This window comes from Vulpes lagopus, chromosome 18 (assembly GCF_018345385.1).
Source record: "Vulpes lagopus strain Blue_001 chromosome 18, ASM1834538v1, whole genome shotgun sequence".
Lineage (NCBI taxonomy): Eukaryota > Metazoa > Chordata > Mammalia > Carnivora > Canidae > Vulpes > Vulpes lagopus.
Window position 1 is genome coordinate 1,301,410 of NC_054841.1, and position 22,536 is coordinate 1,323,945.

The 22,536-nt window shown below is 65.2% G+C and overlaps 1 protein-coding gene across 2 annotated transcripts; it reads left to right on the top strand.

Moving 5' to 3' along the window:
- The first annotated feature begins 6,331 nt into the window (after positions 1–6,331).
- Positions 6,332–21,589, top strand: RBBP8NL (RBBP8 N-terminal like). Of its 2 annotated transcripts, XM_041732294.1 has the most exons (15): positions 6,348–6,405; positions 6,524–6,668; positions 12,211–12,356; positions 13,349–13,391; positions 13,942–14,037; positions 14,552–14,664; positions 15,174–15,246; positions 15,648–15,778; positions 15,925–16,007; positions 16,254–16,420; positions 16,832–17,546; positions 17,816–17,942; positions 18,410–18,480; positions 18,577–18,698; positions 20,241–21,589. In XM_041732294.1, the coding sequence occupies exons 3-15, from the start codon at positions 12,296–12,298 to the stop codon at positions 20,323–20,325; spliced, it is 1,887 nt and encodes a 628-aa protein (XP_041588228.1). In that variant the 5' UTR covers positions 6,348–6,405; positions 6,524–6,668; positions 12,211–12,295; the 3' UTR covers positions 20,326–21,589. The 2 variants fall into 2 exon arrangements, with proteins under 2 accessions (XP_041588227.1, XP_041588228.1); XM_041732293.1 differs by lacking the exon at positions 6,524–6,668 and having other exon boundaries at positions 6,332–6,405.
- The last annotated feature ends 947 nt before the right edge of the window (positions 21,590–22,536 follow it).

The window sequence follows — 22,536 nt, forward strand, 5'->3', positions numbered from 1 at the left end:
CCCAGGCGTCCCCAAATGATTGCCTTCTTTTCACCCTCCTCCTATCAGCGAATACTGCCCAAACCTGCCTGCAATTGTCTACACCTCTTCTCAACCCACTTGCATGCACCTCAGAGACCCCCCCACCCCGGACCACCCACCCCTGGCATCACATCCCTCCACCCTAACCTCCGTCCTGGGGGTCCCCTGTCCTGGAGCCCAGCCCTGTGCTGCTGGCTGACGCCCCACATGCCGAGCACAGACACGACTGCTTGCCCGGGAAGGCCGCCTCCCGCCCCAGAAGTCCCTTCCAGTCCTAACGCCTGGTGACGAGTGGCTGAGTAGACCTCCAGGCTGGAAACCACAGTCTCAAGAAGCAAGACTTTGCTCCAGAACCAATGGGGAGATGTCCGAAAACATGCCGGATCCTGATCGCCCACCTAGGACCTCTTCCTTCCTTTCTGGAAGCTTCCAGGGTTGCCTCCTGATTCCACGTGTTTGGGAACATTGCCAGTCCTGAAAGGTCACCTACAGTATGATCCCATTTATATAATATTTTGGAATGACAAATTTTAGAAATGGAGAACACGTTAGTGGCTGCCGAGGTTCAGGGAGGGAGGCCCAGGGGGAGGTGATGTGGTGATAAAGGGACCAGAGGAACGTCTCAAAAGGGTGTTGGGAACATTCTGTCTCGACGTGGGTGGTGGGTGCAGAAACCTACAGAAAAGACAAAGCTGTAGAATTTCAGGCCCACGTACACAGGCAAGCACAGGGTAGGACGACGCTTTTTGGGTCAAGGCCACCCTGTTCAATCTCTTGATTATTTCCTACAGCTGCGGGCAACCCCACAATTGTCTTAATAAAAATTTTAATTAAAGTAAACCCAATGGGGCAGCCCCAGTGGCGCAGCAGTTTAGCGCTGCCTGCAGCCCGGGGTGTGATCCTGGAGACCCAGGATCGAGTCCCACATGGGGCTTCCCGCATGGAGCCTGCTTCTCCCTCTGCCTGTGTCTCTGCCTCTTTCTTCGCTCTCTCTGAATGAATAAATAAATAAATCTTTTAAATAAATAAATAAATAAATAAATAAATAAAAAGTAAACCCAATGATGTAGGCTATTTCTCTTGATTACTGCGATTTTGGTGCCACCTTCGATTTTGCACACATTCTCCTCATCCTGATCCTATCCCTGGCAGAGACCCCGCAGTGCACTGACCCTGAGCCATCCTCCCGCCCTGGCCCAGCCCCTTGCTGTCGCACCCCTGCACCTGCGTCTCCTCCATGGCCCAGCTTGGAGCCCAGCGTGCAACCCTGCTGCCCCTGGGAGCACGCCGGGCGCCCCCCTCACAATTCCAGGCCTCGTCTCTGCAGGAATCAATCGCACCTGTGCTCAAGCAAGAAGCCATACAGCGTGTTGTCACAGGGGGAAACCAAAACAAAGTCCAGAAATGGAAGCAGCTCCAATGTCTATGGGGGGCAGCAGCGACATACAGTGAAGACGCTCATCTCCAGGGATGCCCCGGAGCTGTCGGAGAGGAATGGGGGACATTAGGCTTCTAGGACTAACCGATTATACACGCTGCCTGAGAGCTCCGCCTCTGACCTGTTGACCTCCGGTGTCCAGGGCAGGGCCTGGGCTTCTAGCATCTGTCTGTCTATCTGTCCATCGATTTATCCATCCATCCATAGGCCAAACTATGTATCCATCGTCTATTTACCTGTCTATCTACTATCCATCCACTCATCCATCCATCCATCCATCCATAGATCAATCTATGTATCCATCTGTCCTTCTATCCATCATTCTGTCTACCTATCCATCCTCTGTCGTTCCTTGATAGATGACGTCATCTACCATTCCTTGACCTGCCTTCCGAGCACTATCATAGGTACCCAAATGTTTTTAGCAAGAACCCAGTCGACTCCCTCGGGGGATCCAGGATATGTTGTGCTGAAGATTGCCAGTGACTCTCATAGCTACACAATTAAATACCTGAAAACTTTTTTTTAAGTCCTAAAGCCTTTGGCAGATCCTCAGAAAGTTCAACAGCACGTCCACTCCTGGCTCTACACATCCAAGAGAACCAGAAACACCTCGTACCCAAATGTTCACGGCAGCTCTACTCGCAATCTCCCAAAGGTGGAAACGACCCAAGTGTCAGTGAACAGAGGAGTGGAGAAACACACCGTGGTCCAGCGTCGAGTGGAATGGCCGTCAGCCCTAACAGGAGTGAAGGGCTGGCCTCAGAGATGTGACGCTCAGTGAACAAAGCCAGACACAGAAGATCACGTACTCTAAGCCTCCACTTACAGGAAACGTCCAGAACAGGCAAATCCGTGGAGAATAAAAGTAGCTCAGTTGTTGCGGGTAATGTGGGGAGCCACAGCCACTAAGTACGGGGTTTGGTTTTGGGGTGATGAGGATGTTCTGGAATCAAATAGTAGTTGTGGTTGCACAAATCTGTGGAGGTCAAACGCCACCGAACTCGACACTGTTCTATGTTCAGATGCAGAGAGATGATTGCACAGACAAGGACGTGCCCAAGCAGAGGACACAACAGAGGGGACTTTGGCCTTATGTGCAAGTGGCCACCTTACGGCTCCTGCGCTATCAGAAAATAATTGTAAAATCGGGTGCCCGGTGTGAGGCCACGTGAAGGGAGGGTTGAGGGGTGCATGCCCCTCCCAGCTGCCCAGACCAGGTCCACTCGTGCGCCCCCCTCGGCCCGCTGCTGTCAGGAAGCACCCTCCAACCCCGGGCCGGGTCAACAGAAGCCTGTGTGCAGGGAGGGTGGGGACAGGGGCCCCAGAAAGCAGCCTGGCCCCTTTAGGCCCCCCCCACGGGGCCACATTAATAGGTGACCCATTTATCTGGGGGGCCAATGCGGCAGGGCTGGCCTGGCCGCGGCCCACACCCCCATCTATCAATCCAGTAACACAAACAGCAGGCGGGACAGGCTGGGCTTCTCAAGGTGCGCTTGCAGATGGCTTTGAAGCCTTATCTCCCACCCCTCCCGAGCCGGGGATGAAAGCCTGGGAGCGCCGCACCCCTGGGCCGGCGCTGTGCCTCCAGCTGTCCCAGGAAGTGGGCTGGGGGCCCAGGGAGTCCTGGCTCCGCAGCCCCTGCCCCTCGAGCGGGGGTAGGGCCGCCTGGCCCAGAGGAGCCCTGGGCCGGGTTCTGGGGCCGCCCCTGACTCCCCGCGGCCCTGGCATTTCCAGCTGAGAGCGGGTGCTGAGGAGCAGCCTCGGAGCACTGACACCGGCCTGTCTGCCGGGGGGCGAGTAAGGCTCCGTGGCGTCGTGCGTGCCGAGGGCCGGGGGGGTCCTGCTGCCCAGCTAGTTCTTCACGTTCCCCGGCACCCAGCATCCTAGGGCTGCAGGAAACATCGCAGCAAGGAAGCCAGTCCTCACACCTCCATCTTCAGGTTACAGACGAGTAAACTGAGGCTCAGAGGAAGCTCATCACAGACCCCGGGCCGGGAACCCTCAGGACCACACTTGGACACGCAGCGTGGGGAAGGAGAGTTTGTGAAAGACGGTGCAGCAGGATGGGTGGAGCCCACGGCCTCCCCTCCGCGCCCGCCTCGGGGAGGACCCAGCCCCTGGACCCGACTCCCCACCTGTTTGGAGAGGCCACACCGTGTCGGGGAGCACAGGTGCTGCTCTTGGACAGATCAGGCTCCAATCCCTTGTGAGGTGATGCACCCACTCCCCAGCCTCGCTTTCCCTGCCTGTCAGATGGGGAGGGGGTGCCAAGGGGCTCCGGGCAGCATTCAGGACGGCGTCCCGTCATCATCCCCGCAAGACGGCAGCAACGGGGGCCTGAGTGCACGCAGGAGACACGCACTCGTCCTCTAGGACCCACCACTGTGCACACACTGCCCAGGGGGAGGTGGCAGTGACCCTAGGTGGTATCCCAGGAGCAGAGGGGTGGCCGTGGCCCCCCACAGCCCCGGGGCCACACCAGAGTCCAGACGAGGCCTGAAGGAGGCAGGTGGGGCAAACAGGGACGGTGAGGCCGGTGCCCAGCAGGTTGTCCTGCCCCAAGGCCAGCCCTGGCTGTGCCCGCCCAGCAGCTGGGGGAGGGGACGGGGCTGGGGCTGCTGGCCGGTCCTGTGGGTGACAGGCACTCACACTTCCTGGTCCTAAAGAGCAGTTTGGCTTTTTTAAAAATCAACTTTAGGGGGATCCCTGGGTGGTTCAGCGGTTTAGTGCTTGCCTGGCCCAGAGCATGATCCTGGAGACCCGGAATCGAGTCCCCTGTCGGGCTCCCTGCGTGGAGCCTGCTTCTCCCTCTGCCTGTGTCTCTGCCTCTTGTTCTCTGTGTCTCTCATGAGTAAATAAATAAAATCTTTTAAAATAAATAAATTGAAATTAAAATAAACTTTATTCTTACAAAACCAAACGTCCCATTGCCGTTCAGTCCAGCAAACACATTCCTCCGCTTTTACCCAAAGGCGTAGACGACATCCATCCACACAAAATCCTGCCCACGACGTTTCCGGCAGCCGTAGTTGCAACGGCCAAAACTCAGAAGCACCCCGATGCCCCTCAGTGGGTGGGGATGAGCCCCCATCCCCGCAGCGGGATGGTGATCAGCGCGGGCAGGAAAGGGGCTACGGGACCTGCAGAGACACAGCAGAACCCTAAGCGGAGGCCGCTGGTGACAGAGGCCACTCTGAGGCCACACCGCGTGATGTGCTGTGGAGGCAGTGGAGACACCGGCAGTGGCCCGGGGCGGGGGGAGCGGGGAGGATTCAGCAGGGTGACAACACTCTGCGTGATGCGCCGCCGCAGCGGGGGCTGCACAGAACAGGCACCGCCCACCGCTGACCGGGATGCACCTGCGCAGATTCATCCCCGACGTGATTGCAGCAGCCGTGAGCTCCACGGGGCCACAAGGTCGTGGGGCACCTGTGTCTACCTTCCAGACCCTTCTTACACCTATTGTTGGGGCACCGACACGGGGCAGCCAGAGCCGCCGCCCGCTCGCTGACCTGCTCTGTGCGCGGCTCCCGAGGCAGCAGCTCGGCTTCCACTCTGCGGACGAGGCCCTGGCTCAGAGAGGCTGGTCGTGGGCCGAGGTAGCTGCGCTCTCCAGGGGAGAGTCAGGGTTCAAAGCTGGCTGGGGCGGGGGCAGGGGGAGCAGGACACACGCTGGCCCGTGTGAGGCTCAGCGGCGCTGGGGGAGAGGGTCACCCTGCCCCAGCACACACGTGCAAAGTCACAAGGAGCAGACACAGGCCCGGTGCACCCAGCCGCACACAAGAACGCCTCCAAACCCCCACGCGGGGGCAACCCTTGGAGCCGCGATCACGAGCATGGACACGGGCACCTGAGGCAGGGGCCACCCCCCCACCCGATGCCTCACGGCGGGCAGCACGCGGACACCCCGAACACGGGGCTCCGATAGGCGCGGGCAGCAGGCCGGCCTTGTGCAGGTGGCGTCCCCGAGGCTCCAGGCCCAGCCGAGGCAGCCCCTAGGGACCTCCCCTGCGACAGGAAGTGCCTCCTGGGACCTCAGCAGGGACACTGGCCTGGAGCCCCGGGGCTGCTCTGAGCTCTGAGCTCTCCCTGGAGTCACGCGGGTGCCCTTGGGGGAGGCTCAGGCTCCCGCGCGGCTCTGAGAGTGCAGGGCAGGGAGCTGGGGTCGGGGCGACAGGCCTGTGCTGGGTGGGGGACGAGCAAGCATGAGGGCAGGGGCACGCAGGGCAGCATCACGGGCCAGCGCAGCCCCCCAGACCCCCCAGTTTCTGCAGTGGCCACGCGTCCCAGCACAGAGAACAGACGCTGTCCCCCCGCGCCTCGGCACATGCGCGCCCCCAGCCTGCCCTGACCCCCAGAGAGACCCCCGACCTGGCCCACCCGCCGTCTGGGAGGGCAGGAGACGGGGCTGGGTGCGGGTTTCCCTGACCCCTCGGCTCTGGCGTTCTGCCTCCTGAGCTCTCCTGGGAACACACCTGAGCTCATCAGCCACCCCGTACAGTACAAACGGGGAAACTGAGGTCAGGGAGGTCAGCCCATGCTGAGCGGGGACGCAGGCAAGAGGGGACCCCGCAGGCCCTGCCCTACGGCGACAAGGCCTCCTGCCCCCTCCCCGCCGCCCCCTCCCTGCGGGCCCTGGTGTCCGGCGGGGGCCAGAGGCACAGGCCACACGGTAACTATGGGGAAACAATCCCGGGTCTGTGTGGGTTCAGCCCCGACCCGTCCTGCCACTTTCTGCGCGGAGACAGAACCCGTTGGGCAGCTTCGGGCAGTCTCTGCCTCCCTTCTGCTCCTGGCTGAGAGAACCAAGAACCTGTCAAGCGGGTTTGGCCAAAATCGTGCCTTGTTGCCCGTGCAAGTTCCCGCACTGCTCACTCCTGTCTCCCTCAGGTGGGGAGCGCTGGGCTCACGAGGTCGCAGAGGTCGCCGCACCGAGGGGCCGTGTGAGTAGCTGGGGACCCCGCGGCTGGCGGCTCCAACAACCGGGGTGGGGGGGAGGGCCTGGGGCCCCCGGGGGTGCTGGCCACGAAGGCTGAGCCCCAGTCTCTGCTCGCCGAGCAGGAGGCGGGAGTCGGCACGAGAGGCGCAGCCACCTGCCCCGGGGCACCCCGTCCAGGGGGCTGAGCGGGCGAAGGAAACTCCCGGGCGGAGGGTCGGGGCAGAGGCCCGGCGGCCTGACACCACGGCACCAGGAAGTCGTCATCTGGTGAGGATCCAGGGGCACCGGGAATGGGCTGGTAGCCAGACCCTCCATCCTGGACCTGCCCACTGCCCAGACCCCCACAGAGCAGAGGGGTGCAGCCGTGGAGGTGAGGGGCATCCACGGCCCGGTCGCCCCCGGCTCAGTGCTGGGCACCGGGGGTACTCGGCTGCCCCCCACTCTGTGTCCCTTGAAACACAGTGACAAACAGGGACATGGGTCCTGTCCTGCTCAGCCTCCCCTGACCAGGCCTCAGGGTGGAAGCCAGCGAGGGTGCAGCCCCAGAGGGCCAGCCCGTCCTCAAGGAGTCAGGTTGCAGGGCCCGCTGTTACCTGAGCCCGCCAAGCAAGCGCGCACCTGCCTTGTCCTCCGTGCATGTGTGCACGTGGGAGCCACACCAGGTGTGCGCGTGCGCCTGCGTGTACATGTGTGTGCAGCTGTCGGTGAGCCCGTGCAGGGCTGTGTGCCTGCACAGGGGGTGGCCGAGGGTGGCACCGTGGGCACAGCGTGCGTGTGTCTAGTGCTAGCACACGGTTAGGATACTGGTGCCTCCCTGCGTGTGTGTGGGCATCGTTCGCGTATGCACGCCTGTCCCTGGTCTGCGTGTCTGGCGATGTTGGAAACCACCCCAGCAGCGACGTGTCCCTGGACGTGAACCGACCTGGGAGTCGCTAAGCCCGGGCTCTGCCCCTGGCAAGCTGGCCACCGTGGAAAGGTGATGTCGCCCCGAGCCTCAGCTTCCTCATCTGTGCAATGGGCTTATCATAGTTACTTCATGCCGAGTGGGAGACCAGTGAGTGGGTGCCCGGCACCGGGGCTCCCAGGCTGGCCCCTGACCACCAGCCGGCCGGTTGTCACCGGAGCACCCACCAAGGGCAAGTAGTCCTGACAGCGCCGGGGGGCACGGACTCTTGCGCCTCCAGGAGCCCGGCTCAGGGTCCACCCCCACTGTCTGCTTCAGGGACAGGGACACTGAGGCACAGCCAGACAAGCGACGTGGCCACAGCTGCCATGGACGCGTTGCCGTCACCACAGAGGCCCCTCGAGAGTGGAGAGAGACTCGAGCGCCTTGGCCACTTCGAGGCTGGCTCAGTCCCGAATCTGTAGAATGGGCCAGTCGGCTCCCGCAAGAGGCCGGGGCGCCAAGCCTGGCTGCTGCAGGTGCTCCGTAAGGCTCGCACCGAGGACCCTGGCGACTGTGCGCCTGACCTCCTGCGGGCCGGACAGGAGGCAGGGAGGGCGCAGTGACGGTCACTTGGGAAAGGGTGGGTTGAGGTACAGACGGCCCGTGGGCAACCTCTCTGCGCTCAGCTCCCTCAGAGAAGCCTGGGGGCCACGGCAACGCCCCTGCGGCACGTGGAGCCTGGCACAGCGCCTGGCACAGAGGGGACCCTCAGGAGCAGCCGCCACCGCTATCTTTACTGCTCTGTCGTTGTTGTTCCACGGGTGGGTGGAGAGAGACAGGAGTGACCGCAGGGAAGGAGCCGGGTCGGGACCTGCACACCCGAGGGGCACAGGGGAGGCTGGGGGGTGAGGAGCCCCGCTCCCACGCCACAGCCTCAGACCCTGGAGGAGCCCGGGGCCGGGCTGGCCCAGGAGCAGGGCAGGAACCCGCACCGCTGTGGGCATCGTCCCGTAGTGCCCGGTGCAGGCCTTCTGTGCATGGGGCCCGGTGGCCCCGCCCCTGGACACAGGCACCAAGACTCAGTGGACCCAGAGTGTCCCTGCGATGCAAGTGTGTGCCTGTTGGAGCCCGAGACCTTGCCCTCAAACTCGGGGGCGGAGGGTCCTTCCTTGTGCAAAGGATCTTTGTAGCCCCGGTCCCTGTACTTGGCCAGGACAGGAGGCGCCCCTGTGAGCAGCACTGTTAGCCCCCGGGCCGCGGGGGAGGGGGTGCGCGTGGAGGGACCGCGGCCAGTGGACACGGGGGCCTCCATCTGCACTTGGCTGAGCACCCGGCCTGCCAGGTTCTTGGCTGAGTACCTGTCACCTGGGCACACATTGCCCGGACACCCATCACCTGGAACGTGTCACCTGCACAGGTGTCACCTGGACACGCATCACTTGATAGAAAGGAGCCTTAAAACAACCTGCCGTGGGGCGGGGTCCCATTACCCCCCAGTGAGAAACTGGCCCCGAGAGGTGAAGCGATGTGCCCAGATCACACGGGGTTAAAGGCAGGACAGGGACCGACGCCAGGGCTGCCGGCTTGGACACCCCCAGCTTTAGCCCTCTGCCCAGTGTAGGCGGCAGGTGCGCAGGGCCATCGTGTGGCTGACCCACCCGCCCTTCCTCCCACCTGCTCCTTCCGGGGGCTCAGCCCCAGCAGAGACCTTCCAATCTGGGCATCCAGAGGGGAGGAGGCGGGTACCCCTGGGCCTGTCTGAGGCCCTAAGGAGCAGAGCTCAGGCGTCTCACCCCAGCGGCTGCCCAGACACCCCCTCCTGTGCACAGGCTGCACAGGCCCAGCAATAGCAGCCCAGCTCCTCACCCCTGCGGGCTTCTCCCTCACCCAAGCCCCATAGCAACACCCCCAGACCCAGCAGACCTTGGCTTCTGGAACCCCTGGGGCCCCACAGCTGCTGTCAGCACTCCTAGCAGGCGCGGAGCAGCCTGGGGAGGCCTGGCCCGCAGAGCCCTGGCACCACAACCTCCTTCTACCCACAGCTTCTTCCCAAAACCACGGGAGGCTGCGGACTTCACCCCCTCCCCCGCCCCCTGACTGCCACCTCCCTCCACCTCCTGCCCCTTCCTTGGACCCTCCTCACATTCCCGGAGAGTGGAGGCCCAGATGGGGTGCTGCCCCGGAAGACAAACTCTGTCTACTTGGCCTTGGCCAAAGTGTTCATGTCACCTGCCCACCTGGGGAGGTCACACATCCCCATGGCACCATGACCCGTGGGCTGGTTGGCCCTGGGCCTCCCAGGAGATGAGAGGAGAGGCTGTCAGCATGATGCACCCCTTCTGGCTCTGCTTCCAGCCACCAGCACACCCTGCCCTGTGTCCCTGCTGCCCCCTGCCCGGCATGCAGGAGAGTGTCTCCTCGTGTCCTTCAGAAACCCTGAGAGTGGCAGCCAGGTGCGGCCTGGCCTGCGGGGGTTGGGGGCCAGAAGGAGCCTGGGGGCAGGCCGGCCTAGCACCAGAGCCCGCATGGGCCTCTCCCAGACCTACAGGCACCGTCGGCTCCCTAGGGCGGCTCCTGTCCCGGCAGGGGGAGAGCTGCCTGTCTGGCGGGTCTGGGTGGAATTTCCAGCGCTGCAGCTCAGCCCCTGCGCGGCCCTCCTCGCCCCGCCTGCCCCAGCCTGAACCTACAGGGGCCTGCTGCGAGATAAAAATCTCTGTGGCCAGCGCTGCGGGGCCCTGGGGAGCTAGTCCCTGGTCTGCGGGGCAGAGCCCAGAGTGAGGTCAAGCCCCAGCTCCCACTTCCCACTGGGTGGTGGGGAACATGACACTGCCTCTTTGGGCCTCGGTTCCCCCATTTGGAGAGGGGGCTCCTCACAGCCTGGGGGGGCCAGACAGGCCGTAAAGGAAGCTTAGGAATGCGGCGGGGACTATCACTTACACCAGCTCCAACCCCAGTCTCCCAACCCCAAGATTTAGGGTCTGGTCTCCCAACCTGCAAGGATGTCCCTTGTCGGGTGAGTGGCGGCTCCCAGCCTCGGGGCGAGGGACCCTCCTGAGTCCTCACCACTCGGCACACAGCCACCCAGCAGCCACCCCCATGCCCCTGGCCATCACTTGGGAGTGGCCCGGAGCCCAGGCAGGTCCTCAGAACGAGTTAAGGAGCCCCACCTTCCCACCACACCCCAGCCGGCCCCGCTCAGCTGGCTCCCACGGCCCCCGCAGGACACGGACCTCACTCGGTCCTCCGGCCGAGGCTTCCGGTGCTCTGGCGCTTAACTTCAGGTCCACAGAGCCCGCTGAGAGCCAGACCCCACGGTCCACTTTTCCCGGGCTGGCCCCGACCCGTCGCTTCTCCCGGGGCCTCGGGGTCTACTCTCTGCAGTCGGGGGCGCCCCCAGCCTGAGGCCTGCTCCCCCAGGCCATCACCCCAGCTCCCGAGAACCCAGAGCATCAGGCCTCTTCTGCGCCATGTGAGCCTGAACCCCAGGTCCGGCCGACTTCCAGGTGTGGCTCCCGTGGCGCGGTATCGCAGCGTGCTGGCACCCGGGAGTGGGGAGCGGTCCCTCCTCCCGGCAGAGGCCATCAGCAGGGGTGCGCAGGGGCTCCCCGTTCGGGGCCGTTCCTCAGGGTGCTGCTGCAAACACTCGGTCGTGCACGTGTCTTCTGTGCAAACTGAAATTCAAATGAGACCGGGTTCCCTTGAGCAGCCGCAGCGAGGAGCTGCGCCAGCCTGGAGTGATGGGGCCACGGGCTGCTCTGAGCAGAGGCCGTCAGGGGCCTGCACTCTGCTGGGTGGAGAGTGTGTCCTCGCGAAGGGGTGGCCTGGGCTCCGGCGGGCGTGGCCAGGGAGCGGAAGGTGAGGCCTGGGTGGATGTGGGAGGCCAGCCAACGGGTGCTGCTGACAGGTCAGTGCGGGATGCCAGCAGAGGGGCCAGGAGGGCCAGGCGCTCAGCTGCCTGGTGGCAGGGCCCAGCAGACCCCAGGGCTCCTTGGCGGAGGACCAGAAGGGCCACCTCCCCCGGCCTGGTGGTGACATGCAGACAGGAGCCCTGCGGTGGGGATGGAGGGGTTGCTGAACGCAGCCCAGTGTCCACCTGAACAGCCACAGTTATGCAGACCCGAGGGGAACGCGGGAGAAGGGGCGCTGGGGTCTCAGCCCCCCTAATACACGCACCACACAGAGCACACGGGTCCACACGCACATGTCCACACTCAGACCACACACGGCAGGACACGGGCCCCCGGAGCACCGCCCGGCCCACACGGCGCGCAGCCTGAGTGAACGGCAGCTCAGCGCAGAGGCCTGGGCGTGGTGGCCTGCGCCTGCCCCAGCGACTGGCAGTGCCCCCTCCTCTCGCGGGAGCTGGAAGACTTTCCCAGAAGGGCTCTGCGTGTTGCAACCAGCTCAGGTTAACAGAGCATGTCAGGGGTGCCCAGACCTGGGGCCCAGCCTCCCAGGCCTGGGGCCATTCTGTGGCCACAGGGGCAGTGGCAGGGGAGGGGGGCGGGGCAGGGGGGACCCACAGCCCTGTGAGCTCACTCCTCCCAATGGCTTGCCTGCCAGAGACCTCTCCAGGCTGGCAGGGTCTCAGAAAGACCTGGAAGGCGGTGAGGGCAAGGGTGCCCAGGCCCTTGGCTTGCAGGCCCCCAAATTCTGGTCTTGGGCAGCGACCCAGCTAGGTGCTCCTGAGGACGTGTGGGGAGGAGGGGGATGGGGTCAGCGGTCTGTGGCTCCTCTGCAGAGGGACTCCTGTCCGCTCCGTGGAACCCTGCAGCCTCTCAAACGAGACCCACTTCCTTGGGCAGATGAGGCTGCTGTGTGTGTGTCTGTGGATCTGTGTCTACATATGTGCCCACACGGGGCCCTAGAGCCCACAGACTCCTCCCAAGCCAACAGGACGTCTCCCCACTTCGTCCTCTGCAGGCTGGGAACACAGGGGCGGTAGAGGCCGAGGAGCCATCGCTCTACCCTGAGCACAGAGGGGTCTGGCCCCGAGCCGTTGGGAGCCATGGAGAGCTTCACGGAGTCACTGAACAGACTGAAGGACGTCCACGAGAACGAGGTCCGGGGTGAGTGCCATGCGGGCGGGTGGGGCAGCCTGGGGGTGAGTGGGGGTGAGTGGGGGCAGGTGTCCGCAGCCCTCACCTGGGCCAGGTCAACGTGCTCCCATTCTTGCCAGGCCTGGGGACCCTGCCTTCTAGGCCCCGACAGGGAGTCCTAACCCGGAGCCCAGAGTGGCCATGTAGGCAGGGCCCAGCCTCGGGGCGCATCCCTGAGCGCGCCCTGGAGGTCTTCTCCCCCAGGGTCAGCTGACAGCAGAGCAGAAATGAAGAGCCAAGCCTCCAGCAGAGGGCCCGAAGCTTTGGTGGAGATGGGCCCCTCGCCAGGGCGGGGCAGGGGGTGCTCGGCAGCCTGCAGAAGCTCGCCCACCTCTAGGAGTGGGAGCTCATGGCTCCCAGGCCCGTCCAGAACATACCAGAGTTTGGAGCTGAATCCCTCTGCTTCCCTCCAGAACCCCAGCCCACACACCTGTCCATTCCACCCCCTTGAGCACAGGGCTGGAGCCACCCCACACCCCCACTCTAGGGCCAGCCAGACCCTCCCAGGACCTTTCCACAGCACGGACACCCTGCCTGAGGGCCTAAAGGCCTGATCTCTTCCCCAGCAACCCGGACACGCAGGGGGGCTGTGTGGGCTGGCCGACCGCGGTCAGACTACAAGTAGGTGGCAGAGGCAACCTCCTGCTGGGGTTTCCTCAAAGGACCTGTTTTATTTCCACACCGGCTGTGCCCCCCGCTAAAAACACGCCAGGACTTGGCCAGGTGGCCGGTCACTCCCAGCATCAGGGGCCCTCCCAACCTCCAGGCAGGCACCAGAGCCAGAGACCCCGAGGGGGTGGAAGTTGCTGGCCGGTGCGGACTGGGAGCCCACCAGGTGGGCGGCCTCGGGGAGTCAGTGAGGGGGTCCACGGAGGGCCCTGCCTGACAGCCAGGGACAGGCGGTGCCCCGGGCTCTGCAGCGTGACCCGGCCTGACCCCCACCCCTTTCCTTGCTCCTCCAGGTCTGCAGAACAAGCTTCTGGAGCTGAACTCAGAGAGATGCCGGTGAGTCGGGACAGACCCTGGCCCAGAGTGAAACCAATGAGAAAGACAGTGGCCACAGCGCAGGGCACTAAGCCTGCCATCATCCAGGGATGCAAAAGGGGAAACTGAGGCTCGGCATGGGGGGTGGGGGTGAGTCTGGTCCAAGGCCTTCCTTGCCTCCAGGAGCTGGTGAGCCAGGACTGGAACCTCCAGGCCCCTGAGTGAACGGGGACCCTCCAGGGGGTGGGCAAGCCGCATCCGCTTGGGGCAGCTGGGGTACCAGTAGGAGCACTCCTTGGGGGCCCCTAAGGCCTGGGGGGCAGGCTCCTCACATCCCCATGTCACCTATGGGGCTGCAGTCCTGCTGCACTGAGTGGCATGTGGACCCGGCCGGTCACCGAGGCGGCCTCGAACGCTCGCATCTGGGCTTAAGGGAGGCCCTGGCAAGGAGGGGGGGGGGCTGCGCCCAGCAGGACCCCGGCGGGGACCTCCCCAGGCAGGCAAGGCCAGCGTGGGGGGGCAGCGTGGGGCTCCGGGCAGAGCAGAACCCCCACCTGGGCTCCCCCCGCAGTGACGCCCAGAGGGTGGAGGAGCTGTGCGCCAAGAACCACCAGCTCCGGGAGCAGCAGAAGGCGCTGAAGGAGAACGTGCGGGTGCTGGAGAACAGGTGCGCTGGGGTGGATGGGGAGGGGCTGCAGGGAGGGGGAGGGCCTGGGGGAAGGGAGAGGGGCTGCGGGGAGGGGAGAGGGGCTGCAGGGGAGGGAAGGGGGCTGCAGGGGAGGGGAGGGGCTGTGAGGGAGGGGAGGGGCTGTGGGGAGGGGAGAGGGGCTGCAGGGGAGGGAAGGGGGCTGGAGGGCAGGGGCTGCGAGGGAGGGAAGGGGGCTGTGGGGAGGGTAGGGGCTGCGGGGGGAGGGGAGGGGCTATGGGGGAGGGGGGTGAATGGGGAGGTGAGGGGGGCTGCAGGTGGGAAGGGCGTCTCCACCCTCCCCCGCCCCGCGGGACCCTCAGAGCCTTGCGGGAGCTGCACTTGGGAGGCTCCTTCCCAAAGTCCGCAGAACCGGAGGGCTTAGCTGGCAGGGTAGGGGGGGGGGCTGCCCCAGCTCGGGAATGGCAGGGGCACATCTTGGCAGCGGGCCTCAGTCTCCCTCCTCAGAGCGGCCTCTCGCCCCTCCCCACGGCAGGCTGCGGGCTGGCCTCTGTGACCGCTGCATGGTCACCCAGGAGTTGGCCAGGAAGAAGCAGCAGGAGTTCGAGAACAATCTCCTCCAGAACCTGCAGCACGTCTTCATCCTCAGTGAGCCCTGCCCCCTGTCACCTTGCACCTCCGTGTCCCCTCGGTGGGGGTCCAATGACCCCCCCAACCAGGACCGGCTCAGCCTGACATGGGGTCTCAGGGAAACGGACAATAGTACAAGGTCCCCGCTGGGCCACGCGTGTCCCTCAGCGGTCAGCCACCTGGGCTGGGGGTGCCCCTGCCCTCAGGACCTCCACCCCACCTCCCTGTAAGGAGGACAGTCCCACAGAGTCCGGAGGTCCTACTGGCCAATGAGGAGCCCGAGCCCCCGAGCCCTAGGGGGCCGCCCCAGAGACCAGCTCGGTACTGGGGGGTGGGAGGGTTCCCAAGGCTGGCGCACCCCGCTCCATAGCATCACCCATCGGGTCGTGCAGCAACCCCCAGCAAGCCCCAGGCCGAGCGCTGGGTCACAGCCAGGCAGGTCACGGGTCGCGGGTCGCAGAGGGGACTTCCTGCCCCAGCCCAGCCGCCCCCACCCCCAGCCTTTCACTAATCAGTGCCTTTTGCAGCCAACGAGTTGAACCGGCTGCAGGGGGAAAATGAGACACTGAAGGAGGAGATGAAGCGGCTCCGGGGCCCACGGTGAGCAGGGAAGGGAACCTCTCGGTCCCCAAGGCCCAAGCCCCGCAGGCTCCGGCACGGGGTGCAGAACCGTGGCCGTCAGCCCAGCACCGTCACCGCAGCACACGCTGCCACCCTCTTGCAGTCTAACAGACGGGAGACCCAGGGGACACCCTAGGAACCAAGCTGGGGCCCCCAGCCCCGCAGCAGCTGACATCTGCCACTCCCTGGGATCACGTATTTGAGAGAAGCCAGCCCTGTGGCATGAGCCACTGATGGTGGAGTCCCGGGCAACGTCCAGAGAGGGCTCCTTCCTGGCCACCTGAGTGTCCCCGCAGGGTGGCTTGGCCCCAGGGGACTGATTGTCTCTGGGGGCGCCGCCCTTGCTCACTCTCCCTGTCTTTGCTTCCCCTCTGGGTCAGGCTCAAGCCCCAGTACAGGGAGGGCGCCTCAGACCCCCCCTCACCCCGACTGCTCCCCTCCCCGGGCCCTCGGAAGGCCGTCCCGGAGAAGACGCTGGGAGGCCATGAGGAGGCCGAGGACGACCATGCAGGTGCGAGTCCCCGGAGAGAAGGTGCTCTGAGGACGAGAGACCAGAAAGCTGGGCCTGCAGGACTGTGGAGCCCCCTGGCTGGGGGCGAGCCGCCCACCCTCTGCGGGCCTCCCATTCTGCCCTGCCCACTGCTTTTCCTCCCACAGAAAAGTCTGCGGGCTACAGGACATCTCCAGTGGCCAAAATCTCCCCGAGTGCCAACCTGCCTGAGACACGGGCCCCAGACATGGTGAGGACAGACCCCCCAGGCCCACCCCTTTCTGCCCCAGGCAGGAGGCTGGCAGCTGGCACCCTGGTCTGTGCCAGGCACTGCAGGCCAGCTCCCCGCAGCAGGTGCCTGTGCCCTGTGCCGGGCAGGGACCGCTGGGTGGAGGCGCGGCTCAGAGAGGGTGGGTCACCTGGCCGGAGTCGCACGGGGATGAGGGCACAGGGCTGCAGCCGGCCCCGCCCAGGCTGACCCCTCCACCCGGCGCAGAGCCCCCAGAGAATCTCCAACCAGCTGCACGGGACCATCGCGGTGGTGCGGCCGGGCTCCCAGGTCTGCTCTGCCGACCGGGCCTCAACCAATGGGACACCCCCCCTGCCACTCGCCAGGAGCAGCCCCCCCAGCCCACCCTACGAGCACAGCCTCCCCCTGGACAGGTGAGGCCCTGCCCACTGCCACCGCCCAGAGCAGCCCCCGCGGAGCACCTGGTCTCTAAATCCAGTCCCACCTTTTGGGAGGTGGTCAGCACAGGGGTAGGGGGGTGTGGGAGCAGTGGATGGGGACTGGGTCCTAGGAGCCCCCTCGGAAGTGATCTGAGACCGTTCTCAGGATCTGAGAGCATCGTACGCAGGTGGGCTGGGCCCGGCAGAAAGATCTCCGTGGGCGGGTCCCTGCTCAGAGCCCCAGGCCCCGGGTCACCTCTGGCCTCTCCATGACCGTCCACGTGGGCCTACCCCTCTCCACGACCTGCCTTGTGACTGGGGCAGCTGGCCTGTGGGCCTCAGGCCCTCCCCCGTGAGATGGGGACTAACCCCGGGGCCGCAGCAGTTGGGCTTCTCATCCTGCAGCTTCCTGCGGGCCTCCCGGCCCCCCGTCACGGCCTATGAGTCCCTGAAGCGCTCCCTCCAGGCTGACCGCCTCTGCCTCCTGAACCGCCACCTGTCTCTGCACCTTCAGAGCCCTCACCGCAGCCCCCAAGTCCCCGCCGCGGCCCCCAGCGGACCCCGGCCCCAGGGCCTGAAGGCTGGGGAGGAGGAGGCCTGGGAGGAGCCCGTGGGCCTGCTGGGGCTGCCGGGCGCCCTGGTGGACATGCGAGACCCTCGGCTGGAAGGGGCCCTGCACCTGCTCCTGGCCCAGCAGCTGCGGGCACAGGGGCGGGTGGGCAGTGCCAGGCTGAGGGGCCCACCCACGCCAGGGGGGACCCCGCCCTCCCCACCAGTCAGCTCTGACTCGGAAGGCCCCCAGGGCGAGGCAGCCGGGGCAGCCCCGTCCAGAGGGGGGCACGTGCAGCCCGCGGGCCCAGGCAGCCCCAGGGGAGAGGAAGCCACAGCCACACGAGACTATGTCCCAGACAAGCCCCTGGACCTCTCAGAGCGGGGCCGGGGCCGGGATGCCCCCAAGCCTCCCGACCGGCCAGGGTCACTCAGCCCCCCAACTGCCCACACTCCCGGCCCGGAGCCACCTCAGGGAGTGGAGCCACCTGCCCAGTCTGGACCCTGGGGACTCAGCAATGGCACCAAGGGAGTGAGAGCTCCAGAGCCAGAGGAGCCCAACACTCCCGAGGTAAGGGCCCACCCTCCTCTCGGCCCCCACATGCCGCCAGCCCAGGCCAGCATCCCGCCGGGCCCAAGCTGTGTTCTTCCCTCTGTTCCGGCGGGCTGGTCCCCCGTGGGGAAGCCTGGCCTGATTCACACTAGAGGGGAGAGGGCTAACCCTCCGGCTGCAGCCCCGGGCGCAGCGAGTCTCACAGGCCGCAGGCCCTTCCCAGTCGGGGCTGGGGGCAGGGCAGTGGCCTCAAGTGAATTCAAGCCACTTACTCGCTTCTCCCCCAGGATCCCTCCCAACCTCTTCCGGGGCCCCAGCACACCTTGGCCTCTCCAAGTGGGACGGGAGCTGAGGCGAGAGGGAGGCCAAAACCTGACCCCCACCCACACAGGCCCGAAGCTGATGGCCACCCAGGTAAGGCTGAGTACCTGGGGGCTCGAGACCGTAGTGGGAAGGGAGGGGCAGGGGTCAGCATCAGCTCAGGGGGGCCTGTCCTAGGGCCCAGCTCAGTCCCCTGGGCCTGTCCAGCCAAACCTTGGGTCTAGGGCTTGGACCCCAGCTGTGGACCCAGAAAAGAGATGGGGGGGCTCAGGGCGGGCACTCCTCTGCCCACAGATAGTGAAGGGAAGAACATCCTCACAATTAGGGCTTCAGGGCAAGTAGTGAGCTCCCTGTCACGGGGCAACCAAGCTGGGGACAGCCCGGCTGATGGGGTCACTGCCGAGCATACAGGAGACGTTGATGGGTCACCCAGTCCCTCTGTGCCTCAGTTTCCTTCAGTCGCCGCTCCTAGTCTGGCCTGCTGGAAAGGTCTATGCTTCTGCTAGACTCCAGGGCCCCCCACCCGGCCTGACCCACACCCTGCACCCTGCACCCTGCAGAGCTCAGCAAGGCCCAAGTGCAAGGGCTAGAGCCAGACGAGCTGGACACCTCGGACCCCTCGGACGATGAGGTGGGTCCCCGGCCACACCGCAGTGGAGCCACAGAGCCAGGGCTGCCCCAGGCTCGGGGGAAGGTCCTTGTCCTGACCACACCCCCGACCCCGCAGGTAGGCCTGAGCTCTGAGGTGGGGGCCCAGCCGAGCCCTGCAGGGGAGGGGCCCAGGTGCTCCTGCACCACGGAGCGCAGGCCCAGCCTGGCACGGAAGAGGAAGCGGCCCTCGGTGCAAAGGTAGGAGGCCGGGCTGCGGGGGGCGGGGGGCGGGGGGCGGCCGAAGCGCAGGGTCCCCACCCCACCTTGCTGGCTGCTTGGAACCGGAGACCACCCTGGAACGGCTCCTGGCACAGGCCCCCTGGGGGAGGGACCCGGGTCAGGACAGCGGGAACCCCCGGGCTCTCTTCAGGCCACTGCGCAGCCCAGCCCGTCAGTGGGGGCCTGTTCCCACCCCCCCACCCCCCCGAGGTGGGCGGCACCGGGCTGTGGCGAGATTTCCGCGGGAAGAGGCTGAGGACAGTTGTTCGCAGCATCTGGCATCAGGGCATCAGGGCAGGGGTCTCCTGGCCACAAGCAGCCCCCAGGCAGGTGGCTCGTGGGGGGGCCTCTGGGACCCTCTGTCCTCAAAGAGGAGCCGCAGGCCTCTGGGTGTGCAGAGTGTGCTGAGGACGGGGCTGCTCCAGTGTTTGCGTCGGCGCCCAGACACCCTCTTGTTTCCTGCTGTGGCCGCCAGGCGCCCGTGAACACCCAGCTCGCGGGGCACGCCGCCCGGGGTGTGTGCAAGCAGGCCCGCAACGGCAGGCTGGGCTGTGGCCACCACAGTATGCCATCGTTGCCGCGAAGGTGACAGCGGCCTGTGTCTGCCAGGGCCGGCGGTGGAGGAGGCCGGCGCACCTGCCCCGTTCCGAGGCACTTCTGCGGGGCACGTTGGGAAACTGTCCTGGTGGCCACGACTCATAGGGTGCTTGGGTATCCACCCCACCCTCCGCTCGGACCCAAGCCGTACCCGTCCCCGGTCCCCCCGCCGGGTGAAGACAGGGGCCGCCAAGCAGGCCCCAACCCCGCAAACACGCACTGCTGGGCGGTGAGACCAGGGCGCTGCCCCAGCTTGTGGCTGGCACCCCGCGGCGCCAAGGGCAGGGCCCAGGCAGAGGTTCAGGGTGGCCCACGGAAACCACTGCCTTTAGGCCTCACCACCCTGCCCAGTGATGGGTCGTCACGGTTTCCGAGGTGGGAAAACCAGCCCTCAGAGAAGTAAGATGACCTGCCCAAGGTCACAGAGTTGGCACGTGGGGTCAGGATTCCAACGTGACTCGTCCAACCCAGAACTGGAGCCCGTTCTGCATTAGACACGGGCCTAGGCCCAGCATCCCGGCAGGACCTGCCTGCGAGGGTCCCGAGGACAGACAGCCCTCCCCTGTACCCAGGCCCATGGAGGCACCCCAGCAGCGCCTTGGGCATCCTAAGAGCACTTCCCCAGAAGGTCCTGGACCTTCAGCGAGGCACCCAGACACTGGGGCCAGACAGTCTTCGGGGTCGCACACCTGCAGAGAGCCCACCCTTCCACCAGACGCCCACACTCACCCTCCAATCAGACCAGCTCTGCCCGGGTGTCTGTTGCTTCCAGGAACAAGTCGGCTCTGCGAGGGTGGGCTCAGCTCCCCTGCCCCAAATACTGTCCTGAGGCCCCGGGAAGGAGTGGGAAGGAGCCAGCATCGCTGTGAGGCAGCAATGCCGGCCACTGCTGTGCCCCGGCTAACCTTGGCCCTCTCTCCACAGCCTCCAAGAAGCCGCCACCAGGAAGAAGGAGCCCAGCGGAGCCCCTGACAGCACACGAGGGCTCCGGGAGCCCAAGGGACCCTGAGGACAGCAGCCCCTCACCCAGCGACAGCAGCTGGGAGGAGACTTAGCAGGCTGCTTCCAGGGGCACCACAGCCTGCCCAGCCACGGCTCCCCGCCTGACCCCCAGCCCAGCAGCCCAGCAGACAGCCCAGCACAGGGCAGGAGGCGACAGGGTGCTGGCCCGTGTCCACAGGGGCTGGGAAGGCCGAGGCGGGTCTCTGGCTGGTCATTGAACCCTCCATCTCCGCCCGTCTCAGAAATGACCAGCTGGTCCTGCTGCTCCACCCTCACCCTAACATCTGTTGCCTTGGGGGAAGCAGAGTTCGGGGAGGCAGGGGGCCCGCAGGCTCCAGCCCAGCCCCCACCCCTACCGCTCATAGGCAACCCTTCCTGGGCAGCGCCCCCACCTCTCACCATCCCAGACTCCACTGGCACCCCGACTCCCAGGCCCCTGCTGCCCGGCCACCCCTTCCCTGCGGGAGCGTGAGTGGTGGTCTCAGGCGCCCCCTCGTGGAGTCCTGCAAACACGCTGGGCCGTGAGGGTGTCGGGCACCCCAGCAGAGAGCGTACCCAGGAACAAAGGTGTCAAAGACCGCCTGTGCGTCTGGCAGAGTCAGGGGTCACCTGCGTCTCCACCTGCCTCCACAGGTGGTTCGAGAGGCTGTGGAATGCACCCAGGCCTGAACAAAACCAGCCCCGTTTGCCGAGGGGTACAGCGACCAGGGCAGCCTGTGGGGAGGGCTGCAGGGAACAGAACAGGCACAGAGCCCCCTCCTCACTGGCTACTCCTGAGGTCCAGGCCCCACGTCTGCCACTGACCGCTCAGCCACCTGCAGGGCCTCGGGGAGGCTCGGCCAGGATTGCACCCTTCGTGCTCAGGGATACCCTGCTCCCTTGACCATTGTCACTTTAGGAGGGTATGTCTCGGAGCATTTCTGTAGAGAACCTTACCCAGGTTCCCGAGCCCCATCCCAGACCCCCTGAATCAGGGCCTTGACGGCAGGCCTGTGCATGAAGTTTGGGAAATCGAGAACTGCCCGTTGCAAGGCAAAGGCAGGATGGTGGGCAATGACTGCACTGGGCGAGGCCTGGGGCAAACTGGGGGTGCAGACCTGACAACGAGAGCCCCACGTCCCCCTGCTCGCTGCGGCCAGCCTGCCTGCTGGCCCAAGGGCCAGAGGGACTAAGTTTCCAAGAGGGAATGTGCAGGTGTGTATGTGCACGTTTGTGTGTGAGTGTGTGGAACCTCCAGTTGAAAAAAGTTGTTTTGTTTTTTCTGAAATTGAATAAAAAGCTGTGTGCTCCATTCACATGTGACTTGCAGGCTCGGGTTGGCTCAGGTGTACCCCAGGTGGTGGAGAAGCCACATGGGGTGGGAGCCCAGGGAGAGGGCACAACAGACCCGGCAAGAAGACCACGTTCCTCCCGGGGTCCCTCCGACGCCCTCAAAACTTCACTCAGTGCCATCTGGCAAAGGAGACACGGCCCAGGGCTCAGCTATGCTACCTGCTGCAGACACGCACAGGTGTGGAGCTGAGAAGCCACAGATAACACGCGCCCATCACTCTGTCCCTCCACTGTCCCCTTCCTCTCTTCCTCATTCGACGTCAGCTTAATTGTGAGCTACCAGTTTGTCAGCTGCCCACCTGCCAGGGTCCCCCACTAGCACCAGCTGGCCAGCACTGAGGGCCCACTCTGTGCCAGGCTGGGTGCAGACCTTTACAGCCCTGGTCCCGCTCCTCCCTTACAGGAGCCCCATGAGGCACACATTTAGCACCCCCACTTGACAGACAGAGAAGCTGAAGCTCTGGGAGCGTAAGTGACTCACCCCAGGTCACCCGGCTGGCAGGTGGCAGAGGAGGCTCTTAGTCACCCCATTCCCGGGCATCGGCAGGCAGCAGTGGCACAGGGCACCACCTGTGGGCAAAGGGACTCCCCACTGCGGGCCTTCAGAGAGCAGTTCTCCTGCCCCTGAGCACCTGGTGGCACGTGTTCAGTCCCCATCAGCACTCGGTCAAGCCCCTCCGCCAGGCATGGGAGAGGCTTTGAAGACCAACCTGGAAGGGCAGAGGGAAGAGGAACAAGGACAGGCTGGACACTGGGAGAGCCTACCCATGGTGGCAAATGAAGATCAGTAGGAGGGGACACGGCCACTGTTGGGGGGGTCTGAAAAGGCAGTGGGTCATGCAGGACGGACAGACAGGAAACTGTCTCAGGGGGTCTGTCCCGCCCC

Coding starts and splice junctions, on each gene's coding strand:
- RBBP8NL (XM_041732293.1), top strand. CDS start 12,296: ATGGAGAGCTTCACGGAGTCACTGAACAGACTGAAGGACGTCCACGAG. Junction 14,038..14,551: donor GTGCGGGTGCTGGAGAACAG/GTGCGCTGGGGT, acceptor TCCCCACGGCAG/GCTGCGGGCTGGCCTCTGTG. Junction 18,699..20,240: donor AAGCGGCCCTCGGTGCAAAG/GTAGGAGGCCGG, acceptor CTCTCTCCACAG/CCTCCAAGAAGCCGCCACCA.